The sequence below is a fragment of the Myotis nattereri genome (assembly GCF_964212035.1).
Source record: "Myotis nattereri genome assembly, chromosome: X".
NCBI lineage: Eukaryota > Metazoa > Chordata > Mammalia > Chiroptera > Vespertilionidae > Myotis > Myotis nattereri.
The window spans coordinates 152,858,347-152,872,417 of NC_138078.1; the positions used below are offsets into that span (position 1 = coordinate 152,858,347).

A 14,071-nucleotide genomic window follows, 5' to 3' on the forward strand; every position below is an offset into this window, starting at 1 on the left:
GCTAGTGTTCTCTGCAGTAGTGTCTTATTTGTTCTTATCCAGGAGAATCGTCATGGTATGAATCTACCAGCTGACACTTTCAAAATAATCATTTCTGCTTCTCCGATAGTGTTGTTCAATTTGTCTCAAAAGCCTGTGAATGCTTCATACTGTGAAACTAAATAAAATTGAAAATGGAGCTAGAGATAATCCTTGAAGGTTTCATTACCACTCTAGTCCACAAAGGTACCATTATAGCAACTCTAACAAACTCTCTTAAAATTAATAAATCAACAAAAATTCCAAGAGAGAAACATAAATTTTAGCGATCAAGGGGGAAGCGGGCAAATGGAGAAGGGGTGGGTCCATTGCTTTTGTGATCTTCTAGCCTACCTCTTCCCCTTTGGAAGTTTTAGTTGGTAAAAATTCAAACGTTTTGATATCAAGTCATTTTTCTCATTAACAGGACATGATTTTAAATGCCAATAGAGAGATAATATTACATTACCCTTTTTTTTTTACATGAGCCTTTTGAATGGCTGTTTAGTTTGTATGTGAAAAAATGAGTCATTACTCTGGGTAACAATTTCTAAAATTTTTGTGGTTTAGCATCATTTTTTTTGTGTGTGCATTTTGTCTAAACAAGCGAGGTTTAAATACTTAAATGCTCAATAATTCACAGTTTGCATAACTTAAGGTTATCTGGCAGTTCCAGCCTGCAGAAATATAACTAAAACCAGAAAGCTAAATCCCAAAAGCCTTAAACTCACGTAATTATAAGAAAGGTCCCTTGGCCCTGGCCAGGTGGCTTGGTTGGAGCATCATCCTGGGCATCATAAGATTGCAGGTTTGATTCCGGGTCACGGCACATACCTAGGTTGTGGGTTCAATCCCTGATTGGAGTGCATACAGGAGGCAACTAATCAATCTTTCTTTCCCTCCCTCCCTCCCTCCCTCCCTCCCTCCCATCTTTCCTCTCTTTCTCTCCCTTTTTCCCTTCCTCTCGCTAAAATCAATAAAAACATATGCTCAGATGACGATTAAAAAAAAAATCCTCTGATTGTCAGTTATTATACTGTTTCTCAAATGATCTTTGATGAATAACCAGTTCGTCACTAATTTATCATGGAACATTAATTTTTTTTAAATATAATTTGCTTATCATAAAATTCACCCATTTTAAGTGTGCAATTCAGTGACTTGTAGTAAATTTACTGAGGTGTACAACCATAGCCACAGTCCAGTTTGAGAACATTTTTTATTACCATGAAGGTGCTCATTTACAGGCAAGTATGAGCCTACTTTTCATTTCTGTAGATTTTCCTTTTCTGGACATTTCATATAAATGCAGCCATAAAGTCTGGGATTGTTTATGACTGGCTTCTTTCACTTAGCATAATGTTAATCAGAAAATTCTATGATTTTATGATGTGGATTACATTTTTTAAATTAAGGTTTTGGCTTGGACAACAGCGTTGCAAACAATCTATAAAACATCTGCCTACAATAAGCACTGAAACATTGCAGCTGTCCAATTACTCAACTCATCCTATTGGAAAACTTTCTAAGAATAAGCTGTTCATTAAACTTACTCGCCTTCCACAATACTACATTGTAAGTATGCAAAGGTGATCCAGTTCAGTAATTCTGTCAGTATTTTGAATGATTTATTGTTTAATTTCATTTGCAAATATATTTTATTGGATAACTGACTTTTGTATAGTGATTCTCAACCCAGGAGGGTAGGGTTGGGAGAGAGAGGAAAATTCTCTCTAAGAAATTACATAATGTGCAGGCAGGCTTGGGGAATATAAGATACTAGAGGCCTGATGCACGAAATTTGTGCAAGGGGCTCGGCCCTCGCAGCCCCGGAGGCTTGCCTGGGCCCTTGCAGCCCCGGCTTTGTCCTGAAGGTCGGCTGTCCGGTCTACTTAGCATATTACGTTTTTATTAGTATAGATACCCCCATTTCTCATCCTGGGATCTTTCCTATGGTGAGGCCTAATTTCTGCTTGGAACGAGACATCTTTGTATAAGAAGAAAAAAATTGAACGCAGCTACTGGGAGGGTTTGGAGATGTTGGTGTCAGATAAATTTATTTGGTTTTAATCAGATGTTGACTTGCATAATGCAGCCTTTTAATATGGGTTGGCTGAAGAAGCTTTATTTTCTAATCTTTAATTGTCTGAAGGCATATATATCCACTTTATTGGTTGCATGTACTTTCAGTGCATAGTAAGATTCTTATTGTTGTATGTATCATAGTTCACCCCTTTTATAGCTGAGGAGTATTCCATGGGATACGTGTGCCACAGTTTGTTTAACCAGTCTCCATTAGAAAGAATCTGGGTTGTTTCCAGTTTGGGATAATTATCAGTAAAACTGCTATAAGCATTTGCATATAGGTTTTTTGTGAACTTAAATTTTTGTTTCATTTGTATAAGTAACTAGGAGTGGGATTGTTGGGTCATATGGTAAGTGTTTAGCTTTATAAGAAACTGCCAAACTTTCCCAACATGGCCAGACCATTTTACATTCTTGCCATCAACACATGGGAGTTCCAATTGTTCCACACTCTTGCCAGCACTGGATATTATAATTTTTTTCAAATTGGCCATTCTGATATGTAATGGCATCTTACTGTAGTCTTAATTTACACTGCCCTCATGACTGATGAGGTTTAATATCTTTTCATATGCTTATTTGCCATCCCTATATCTTCTTTGGTGAAGTGTATCGGTGTGATGCTTAGGTGTTGGCCAATATCCTGAAGAGAATATTTGGGGAGGGGGTGGGGAGAGGTAGGATGAGAGATAGGAAAGTGTTGGTCAAGAGCTTTGCCTAAGGGCATTTATTTCTCTTACTAAAGTATTTAGGAGACTTTTCTTAAATTTCAGGTAGAACTTGAAAATAGTAAGTTGGTACAGTGAGTAAGAACAAGGTCTCTAGAGCCAAACTTCCGGGATCAAAGTATGAGGCCATCGCTTCTTAGCTCTGAGACCTTGGGCAAGTAACCTAACTCTAGTGCCTCAGTTTCCTTATCAGGAAAATGAAGATAATTTGATTTCACTGACTTATTAGGAGGATTAAATATATTGGCACCTGTCACGTAGTTAGGGCAGTGCATGGCGCATAGCAAACTCGCTATCATCTTGTTGGTGATATTGTTGTCATTATCCTCACAGTGACTACGTTTTTCTGTTGAAAAGTCGGGGTTCATTTTTCTATGCTTCCAAGTATGAGAGATAATTGTCCTTTTTTTCTGCCATAATAGTGGAATTCTTAGGATGTTTTAATGGTTAAGGGAGACAGCAGGGCATGCCAGTTGAAATAGGTAACATTGTAGAAAAATCTAGCAGAGCTGCTGGACTTAAGCATAACTTTTTTTTTCAATTTATAAGCTAAGGCAGGAATATCAAGAACATCTAATGAAAATAGTCTAAATGTCCCATTTGCTGTAGTTTAAGGTTTTTACTATTATTGTTCTTTAGTCTGATCAATTTTTTAGAAAATAAATTATTTACTGGGTAGGAATGCTTTTTTTGACATCACGATTAATTTGTCTTGTTTAAATAAAATAATAGATCATTAGATTTATCATTCTAAGCCCTACTTGATATAAGGAGGAAAATATCCAACACCTATTATTTCTCTGAGTTTCATTTTTTATGTGGGTCTTTTTAGGTTGTAGAGATGTTGGAGGTTCCCAATAAACCCACACAGCTGTCATACAAGTACTACTTCCTGTCTGTGAGCACTGCGGAGCGGGACGACGGCCCTGTCATGGCACTCTTGCTGCAGCAGTTCAAGGACAACATCCAGGAATTGATTTTACGGACAAAAACCGGGAAACAGCCTAGAACCGGTACCAAGCGCAAGGTATGCTCACATGTGCAAATAAGCACAGAATTTGTGTACATTCACTTCCTTGTAGTCCTAACCTGTTTTTAATATGGGAAAGAATTAGATGCAGTTTTTAAAAGACGAGGCAGCAATACGATTTAAGTAATAATTGTCTACATTTTCTTGGAAATGCTTCTCTTTTAATTAATAATTAACTATACACCATTTTCCACAAAAGAACTTGTTAAATACACAATATTTACTGCTAAATTTCTCGTGTGTAAGCCAGTATTTGCCCAATAAATATTTGCTGAATGAGTAAGATTTTTACTTAACCTTGAGCTTTATCGTTGTTTAACTGCCTTAACTAATTGTATCATATGTACTTTTTTCTGTTTTTTACGTATATTCTAGTTGTCTGATGATACATGTCCACTAGAACCTAAGAAAACCAAACGATCAGGAGAAATGTGTGCCTTCAATAAAATCCTAGCTCACTTTGTTGCTGTGTGTGATACAAATATGCCCTTTGTAGGACTTCGGTTAGAGGTAAGTTTGTAACAATTTTGGGTGCTCTAAATGAAAGCAATTTTTAAAATGCTTTGCTAAAGCTCCACGGATTCCATTAGAATCAGAATGATTGTCATCTTTTTCATCTTGGGAGGGGTGGGGTTGAAATCATACAAGTAAAACAACTTAAATTTTTTCATTTCTCTCATTACAAATTGTGTGCCTTCTGCTCTTTGTGGAAATGGAAAGTAAATTCTTTTTAGTTTTAAAACAAAAGGACAGCTTTTGAGAATTAACATCTCGTATACCCCTTCGTAGCAGCATTATTTAACTGTTAGACATGGCTAATTGATAAAGGGTTGGCTTATTTTTGAGTTGATGAGCTATACATACTGCTTACACAGTAACAAAATTGGGTTCCTTTCTGAGAAGCAGGTCAGAAAGACTCTTAAACTGAATTTACTTTTGTCACACAGAAGAGGCATAGACTTACGCAGAATTCATGTTTTTCAAGAATACACAGTTGTGATAATCCAGCATGGCCCCCAAACATGGAAGTAAAAGGGGAAGGGACAGACAGAATCTGTACTTTTTTTTTTTTTTAATATATTTTTATTGATTTCAGAGAGGAAGAGAGTGATAGAAACATCCATGTTGAGAGAGAATCATTGATCGGCTGCCTCCTGGACATCCCCCACTGGGGATCGAGCCTGCAACCCAGGCATGTGCCCTTGACTGGAATTGAACCTGGGATCTTTCAGTCTGCAGGCCTACGCTCTATCCACCGCGCCAAACCAGCTAGGGCCAGAATCTGTACTTTTCATACAGGGCTTTAGACAAGGATCAACAACCCTTACATCCTAAATTATTTTGCTCTGGTTTAAGTTTTACTTTTTGTGAGACTCCTTCGCTCTGGGAATCATTGTGAAGGAAGAGATTTGGAAATGCGGAAGTGGATTGTTTGGGTTGCACTGGTGATGACAGTCTCAGGACGACTTTCAGAAAACACACTCGTGCTTCAGAGCAGGGATTGGCAAGCTTTTTTGGGAAAGGGCCAGATAGTAAATAGGTGTGTGGGTCAGATGGTCTCATACCATAGCTGCTCCAATCTGTTGTGTCGTGTGAACCAGCCATGGTTGATATTTTAAAAAAATGAGCATGGCTATCGTCAAGTAACACTTATTTAGAAAATGAAGCAGTGGGCTGGATTTGGCCACGAACTGTTACACGCTGACCCCTGCTTCACAGAGCTTTGGGATCTAAAGGTGGGCATCCGTGTGCCATTGTGAAGAGCATCACTAGCCCTGAGCAAGCCAAGCGCAGGAACGGGTACCTAAAATAGACCCTCCTGTCCTCAGCGTCCCGGCTGCTAGAGCCTTGAGCTTGAGGAATATTTTCCTAGGTACTGGCCACAGCTCCTAGACTGCACAGACCGTGTCCAGGCTTCCTGGCTGCTTCACTGTGCTCTCGGCCTTTTCATTGTGCTGTGCGGCTCGCGTGTATGGAAGTCTGTGCGCTACTACCTTTGCAGTAGGAAGGGAGGCTACATGGTGTCCAAGGGCAAAGCAATGCAATTGTTTCCTCTTTTCCTGCCTGGTCTCGCCCCACCCCTCCCCACCCGCAGGCTAGAAATCACAGAAATGTGTCCACACATGTCCTCTCTGTCCCCTTCTCTTCACTCCCATACCTGTTACACACATAAGACGTGAGCTCTTGTCAACTCAATCAAGCTCTTAAAAACCTTGCCTACTTCTCTTCTCTCAACGAAAAAGACACGTTAAAGACCAAAGCCAGCCGAAGCCGGTTTGGCTCAGTGGATAGAGCGTCGGCCTGCGGACTGAAAGGTCCCGGGTTCGATTCCGGTCAAGGGCATGTACCTGGGTTGCGGGCACATCTCCAGTGGGAGATGTGCAGGAGGCAGCTGATCGATGTTTCTCTCTCATCGATGTTTCTAGCTCTCTATCTCTCTCCCTTCCTCTCTGTAAAAAGTCAATAAAATAAATTTAAAAAAAAAAAAGACCAAAGCCAGCACATTTTCTGCTTAAAGCAATTTCTACTGAGATGTGAATAACGAAATCTAATCTTACCCGGGCTATTTATTTCTCTGATCCATAGAATAAAGGCAACAGTTTTTGAGCCCTTCACCCTTCGATTCCTTTTGAGTCTGAACTTCTACTGCCTGTTTGATCAGGGGTTCTTTTTCTAAACCTTTGCCCTTCCCAGGCCAGAAGCCCAGGGTTCAGTCAGATCCTCAGGGCTGCCTTAAATCCTTTCGGGACCAAGGTCAGTATAAGTAGTCTGCCGTGGAAGACTTGGGACCCTCTGCCGAAGGCAAGCATTCCTGGCACACCTAAATAACCTGGAGTGCCGCGGCAGGGTCTCGGGCACTGTCCCGCATCATTTTTATACCTCACTTTCTGAGCCCTCCCACTGGGAACTCTTTCCTTCACTGGCTCTACAGGAAAGAGTTTGTTAAAAATAAAAATGTATTCCAGAAAGGTTCTGGACTAAAAAAATAATTGTTTGTGATTAGAAGTGAGATACTACTATCATTCAAACAGTGTTCCAAACGAATATAATTGAATTACACCGGTAGACCAATCTTATTTTACAGTTGAATCATTTGGAACCACCAGAATAGATTATGGATTGCTTCTGGTTCACTACACAAATGAACCAGAAGCAATCCACAAATGAGTCTACACAAATGAGTCTCCCGAATTGTGAAGATTTATCACCTATGGAGGTGTCTTTTAACTAGAAGCTCTGGGTCATCTTTGAGTTTCACTGCACTTAAATGTAGTTCCCAGAAAATGAAATGATGCAGACAATGCTCGTGCCTCATATGTCGTAACTTTAGAAAGAGTGGCGCTAGGAAAGATGCCGCGAGAATAAGCAGGAGGATTTAGAGAAGGTAGTTTCCCTTGTAAAGTTGGTGGTCTGATATAACTGTGCTTTTCTCCTCCTAGCTGTCCAATCTGGAGATTCCCCATCAAGGAGTGCAAATGGAAGGGGACGGCTTCAGCCATGCAATTCGCTTATTGAAGTAAGTCCCTGTCCTGTGTGTCGCTTGGTGCCACACATTTCAGCCACGCGGCCAAAGCCGCTCCTCTCCTCTCAGGAGTCAGCATAAAGCAGACTCATGTGGGTGTCACGGATTTCTGCAGAGACTTGCTGAGATCCGGGGGAGGATTCTCTTCCCCCCGCCGAGTGGCCAGCCAGCACCCAGCCGGCACCGCTTGGTATCTTAGGCTGTCTCTCCTCTGCTTTCTTTTCTTCAGTCAGCAGGTGTTTCCTGAGTGTGCCTCCGTGCCAGGCTTGCATTCTGGGAGAGCCCTTCAGGATGCTCTGGATCACATAGCAGGGGATCTGGACCGGTTCGGAAGTCAGGAAAGGTGGCTCTGAGAAAGCCCCAGTTGTGCTCTGACCGCAGGAGAGGTGGGAGTTACAGGAAAGGGAGCGAGGGTGCGAGGGGGTGGTCCTCACCAGAAGGGGTAACTGCTTTGGCGAAGGCTCGGAGGCAAGAGAGCTGAGCATCCCGGAACTGGAGGAAGTTCAGCATGGCAAGAGTGAGAGAGATGTCAGCAGGGAGGGTACAGGTCCCGTGGGGTTTTGTAAGTGTCCTTAAGGAATTTAGACTTGATCCTACTGGCAATAAGAAGCCATCAGATGATTTTAAACAGAAACTGACATCATTAAATAAGTGTTTTTGAATGATGGATGAGCGTGGTGTTTTCTAAGATAAGGGACACTGGAGATGTGAGTTTGAGGGGCTTTCGTAAGTTTGAGGTGCCTAGACATCCCTTTGGGCAGGTAGGGATGTGTCTCAAGCTCAGAAGACAGGTCTAGGCAGCTCAGGTAGATGAGTCATCACCAAGGTGATGGTAATTGAGCTGGGATCGTCAATTAGCTCACCAGGAAAGAGTGTACAGAGGGAGATGGGCAGAGGGCTTGGCTTGGTTCTAAACATAGAGGGCAAGGCACCAAAGGGTGCTTAAAAGGAAAGCTAATGCATTGTTTGTGCTTCATAAGGTGACCAGGATGGACTTGCAAAGGTAGTACGCCATTTAAGAGATCAACCTTTTTTTAAATATACTTTTATTGATTTTTTTTTTAGAGAGAGGAAAGGAGAGAGAGAAAGAAACTGATCAGTTGACTCCCTTATGTACACCGAGGGGTCAAACCCACAACCTGGGTATGTGCCCTGACCTTGAATGAACCGGAGACCTTTCGGTGCATGGGACGACACTCAGCCAACTGAGCCACACCGGCCAGGGCGAGAGATCAACCTTTTTCGTGCAAAAAACATTTTCTTTTTTTGGCATTTGTATTATTTCTTAGATGTTTAATCATATAAATCATAGAAGCAGTTTTTACCGATTGAATTGCTGTCTGCGAAGACATGGCAGCTCTGTCATCTGAGCCAGCAGGGCTTTCGTTTTTGTTACTTGGGAATCAGTTTGTTGCTGTGGAAGATCGGAAGGGCTAGCAAGTGGCATACACACCACCTGCCTTGTTATAGAAACCGGAAAAGAACCAAGCAACGCTTAGAGAGATGGAGTTACATTTATTATTATTATTATTATTATTATTATTGTTATTATTATTATTACATGCGGGCCCAGAGGAAAATGTCTCTCAAATTCTGAGCCCCGTCACACAGGAAGTTTCTTGTATTTATACCTTTTTACCTTCTTTGTCTCCCAAATATGGGGTTCTGTTCCAGTCCCCTTTGCAAGTTCTTAAAGAGCCCCTATGTGCTGGGGCTTTGAGACCTTGGCCTGGTGCCAGCACTGATAACTTCGTCTGGGGAAGGTTTAATGGCTCTCTGAAATGGGTCTTATTTTCCTTATTATTTAAGCCAGCAAGCATTACAGAAGCCAAAATGCAGGGTTAAAATTTCAAAGAGCAGTTTTTATATAGGATGGATGCTTCAGCGTGTCCTGGTGCTTAATCCAGATAAAGCGTTGAAGAACTGGAATAGCCTCCCTTTCTGGCTATCTTCATGCCATCTCTACGAAATGTTGTTTTCTGGAGCAGGAGAGCTGGTCTTACAATGGAAATCAATAGGAAAATGTAGTACTCTTAATTTAATTGCATTCGGTTTTGAATTACTTCTGCTTAAAATGCAGGGTATTTTTTTCTTTTCACTCTTCTTGGCAACTGCAGATGAGTAGGTGCTGTTAACTTTTGTGTTCTATTTTCTTAGTTATGTTTTCATATTTTACAAGAGTTTTAAAATATCTTATGCTCAGCATTTTTATGAAAGCAATTTCAGTCCCCTTTTGAGAACTCATAATCCTCCTGCCTAAGAAGGCAGTTGACTTTTATTCTTTCTGTTACATGTATAACTTTAAAAGCAAGTAAATATTTTCCAAAGTTTCTTGGGGTAAGCCAATTATATTTATGTCATAGATTAAGAAAGTGACCTGAGACCATAAATTGGAAGGAGTCTTATTCTTACTTAGTTCTTACTTGAAAATGTGCTGGCTTCTGTGTGTTCATTTTCTAACCAGATGGATTTCATGAAATACCTATTTTATGTGAAAGGAAGATAATGTATTGCATTTCCATTTTCAAAATCAAGATTTAGAAATCTCTCTGCATTGGTTGCTCTATAACTCTTATGGGTTAGGGTTATGTTTTGAAGGGTAGGGGCAGGCATATGTGTGCCCAGCTGGAGAGGCTCAGTTGGTTGAGCATCATCCTGTGCACCGAAAGGTTGCCAGTTTGATTCTCAGTCCAGGCATATACCTGGGTTGCGGGTTTGATCCCCACTCGGGGCGCCTACTGAAGGCAGCTAATTGATGTTCCTTCCTCTCTCCCTCCCTCCCTCCCTTTAAGAATGTCCTTTGGTGAGGATTAAAGAAAAGCATATGTGTAATGTATGCGATTCCTATAATAACTACCCCAAATAAAATCTTCCTGGTAGTCATAAAAGGTCTCTAGTATGAAGGATTCACTTTTGAAAAATGTAAAAAGCTATACATTTAAGAAGAATTGTGATAAATTTTTAATTGAGGAAATTTCAGTGCTATGTTAATTTTATGCAACCCTAGATTTCTTTCCCCCTACAGAGTTTATTGTTTACCATATGCAATTCCTGTTTCTTGTTTGCTCTCTGAAGTTGCTTATTGTAGGGTCAGTGGTTCTCAACCCTAGGGTACTTTTGCTCTCTAGATGTTTGGCAGTGTTTGGAGATATTTTCGGTTATCATTAACTTAAAAGAGGGGCTAGAGGTGCTCCTGGCATCTGGTAGGGAGAGACCAGGGCTGCATTGGACAGCCCTCCACAACGGAATCCAGCCCAAAATGTCAGTATTGCCAACATTGAAAAACCCCGTTCTAGGTGTTCCATTCTGAACAGGAGGCCTAAACCAAGATTCCATGTTTCCAGTTATAGTTGTTTTTTTTCCCTTAGTTATTGATAATCATACCAAGTCTGAGAATTGATCCACCTTCTCTATGAGTTACAAGATAATGTAGGGTTAAAGAATATATTATCATTATTTCACCCATTACTGAAAAAAACAGCTAAACTGGATTACCTCTCAGTGTTTTATGACAAATAAGAGAGTCATAAAATTGCGAGAAAATGGATAGGTAGGTGTGGTAAGACAACTAAACTCATACATTCCTCTTGTATGTGTAATATATGTGAGTAATAACATGTATGCTAAATGAATTGATACATTTAAAGCTCATCATAGTTCATGTTACTCTGTAGAGGAGGCGAAGGGGATGATAATGAACCTGGAATTCTGTCATGGCAATCAGTGATGAAGATTTGTTTTACTGCAAAGGGGATTGACAACTATGAATACCTGGTGTCTCAGCCACCATAAGCACTTTATTAGTTTTAAAATCACTGACCATGAGATAGTTATTTAGCTCCATTTTGTAGTTGGGAACTGAAATCCAAGGGTTTAAATGCGGCTGAGTCAGAATTCAAATGCAGGTCCCTGATTCCGCCGCCCTGTACTTTCCACTGTGTCATCCTGCCTTCAAAAGTGGCTTTACAAGTATTTTGCTCCCCTTAGTTTTTCCTTGAGGATGTTCTAAATAGATTTTGTAGAAAGTCAATATCCTTGATTTTTTTCATTCTCAAGAATTGTGGTCTTTTCTAATAACAAGATTAAGGATGAAAACAAACATCACTTTGTTAAAATGAGAGTCCTAACCTGTGTTGAAGTGAATGGAAATGGGTTAAATGCTATGAATTGCCTTGAATTGCTATGAGTTGCCTCCTTCCTTTACAGAAGGTGCCTGGTAGAGACTTTGAACTGAAGCTCTAATGTAAATGCCCTCCTGTCATTGTGGAGACTGTGCTTTTGTCTTTCTGTGACGGGAAGTACACTTCATATGCTGTCTTTCCTCACCAGAATTCCTCCCTGTAAGGGTGTAAGTGAGGAAACCCAGAAGGCTCTGGACCGCTCTCTCCTCGATTGCACTTTCCGATTGCAAGGTAGAAATAACCGCACGTGGGTGGCAGAGCTAGTGTTTGCAAATTGTCCGCTTAACGGCACTTCTACCAGGGAACAAGGTGAGATGCTTCACACACTTTGTCTTTGTATATTTCTGGACTTTTTTTTCATACTGATTGCTGTTAATTTTCTCTTTTAATCCGGTAGGACCATCCCGGCATGTTTATCTAACATATGAAAACCTGTTGTCTGAACCCGTTGGTGGTAGGAAAGTGGTTGAAATGTTCCTTAATGACTGGAATAGCATTGCACGATTATATGAGTGTGTGTTGGAATTTGCACGTTCTCTACCAGGTACGTGTGATAATCTTCCTTTTGGGGGGAAAAGCATCCCCCTCTTTTTTAACTGAAGAAGTAAAACATGCACTATTGTTAAAAAAAGAAGAAAAGAAAAGCATATCCAATGAGAAATGAGTTTCCCTTTTAACTTAGGCTTCAGTTTCTTTCCCTCAGAGACAGTCACTGTTAATTATGTCTCCAGAAATTTTTACACATGGGTATACCATATTATAATAATACTAGAGGCCTGGTGTGCAAAATTCATGCATGGGTGTCTCTCAGCCTAGCCTGCATCCTCTTAATCCGAGACGCCTCAGGGGATGTCCGACTGCTGGTTTAGGCCCGATCCCGCAGTCAGACATCCCTCTCTCAGTCTGGGACTGCTGGCTCTTAACCACTCACCTACCTGCCTGCCTGCCTGATTGCCCCTGACCACTCTGCATGCCAGCCTGATCGTCCCTAACCACCTCTGCCTGCCTGTCTGACCACCCTTAACCCCTCTGCCTGCCTGCCTGATCGCCCCTAACAGCCCCTGCCTGCCTTCCTGATGCCCCTAAGTGCTCCCCTGCCAGCTGGATCACCCCTAACTGCTCTCCCCTGCTGGCCTAATCGCCCATAACTGCTCTCCCCTGCCAGCCTGATCACCCCTAGCCACTCTCCCCTGATGGCCTGATCGCCCGTAACCACTCTCCCCTGCCGACCTGATCGCCCGTAACCACCTCTGCCTCAGCCCCTGCCACTGTGGCTTTGTCCAGAAGACGTCTGGTCTATCTGGTCTAATTAGCATATTACCCTTTTATTAGTATAGATTATAATAATAGTTAATACTTAGAGAGTTTACTATGTGCTGTACAATGTACTAAACAGTTTGCTTGTATTAACTCCTCATAATCAATCACCTTATGAGATGGGTAAGTTATGCTTCATTTTATAAATGAAGAAAACAAGTCACAGAGACTTAAGAAACTTGTTGATGGTCACATAGCTAGTAAATGGCAGAGCTGGAATTGAAGCCTCTGACCACTATGCTATTGCTTCAATATATCTCCACCCCTGCCCAGGCCACCTTGTGTAGGAATGGAAATGGAAGGAAGCCTACTTTCTATTTATGCTGTTGCTTTCTTTTTTTCTTTCTTTACTAAATTACACGTTTTAGAGATCTTTTGATCTAGGCATATAATATTGTCAAAATATCCTCCTTTTCAAATATATGTTTTTCATTTTGCATGTGTAATCTTAATCTCCTTTTTGTTTCCTTTATATTTAGACATACCTGCTCATCTAAATATTTTCTCAGAAGTTCGTGTTTATAATTACCGAAAACTTATCTTGTGTTATGGAACCACCAAAGGAAGCTCAGTAAGTGTATGAATTAATTAAAACTGAAGTTCCTCTCATTAATCTTGTAAAAAGCAAGAATTCAAAAATTATGAAAACTGCCTTGAAATAATTGGAGGCTCAAGTAAAAATTAGGGATAAATGGTAAAATTTAAATACTTTGTTGATACAAATATAGTGTACTATAATGTTTAACTCTTTAAAATTGAAAACAAAAATTATACCCTCTTTGATAGGTATATAATCTTGAGTTTTAGACAATATACTTTTAGTTTTTGCATTTTGTTTTTAACTGATTTTAAATCTTCTTAGCAATGTGATTACTGTGATGAAGTTCACACATGAGTTTGAACAATATGGTATGTCTGTATTTTTGGTCATGTGATAATGAACATTGTTTGATCTTATCTTTTTAAGGTATTCCCCATAATTCATAGTTTTTGCTGTGGTTTTTGTTGTTTTTTTCTACCTCACATGTAAAGCCCTAGAAATTCAATATGAAAATTCAGCCAGCTGGCTTCTTTCTGCACTCTCCAAATCAAGTAATATCAGAAATTACTTGAGTGTTTAACAATCTGTTAACGAAGGCATCTGTGTTGGGGGTGGCTTCCTTTCTCTCTATGACCGTGTGCACCTAGA

The 14,071-nt window shown here is 40.5% G+C and overlaps 1 protein-coding gene across 1 annotated transcript in view; it reads left to right on the plus strand.

Moving 5' to 3' along the window:
• The window catches only part of MED14 (mediator complex subunit 14), a 62,294-nt gene that overhangs the window by 28,612 nt on the left and 19,611 nt on the right, over positions 1-14,071 (plus strand). Inside the window, exons 13-19 of the mRNA XM_081081335.1 lie at positions 1,434-1,593; positions 3,664-3,858; positions 4,237-4,371; positions 7,302-7,378; positions 11,714-11,874; positions 11,963-12,109; positions 13,362-13,453. Coding sequence (XP_080937461.1) covers positions 1,434-1,593; positions 3,664-3,858; positions 4,237-4,371; positions 7,302-7,378; positions 11,714-11,874; positions 11,963-12,109; positions 13,362-13,453 — 967 coding nt within the window. The remainder of the gene's footprint in view (positions 1-1,433; positions 1,594-3,663; positions 3,859-4,236; positions 4,372-7,301; positions 7,379-11,713; positions 11,875-11,962; positions 12,110-13,361; positions 13,454-14,071) is intronic.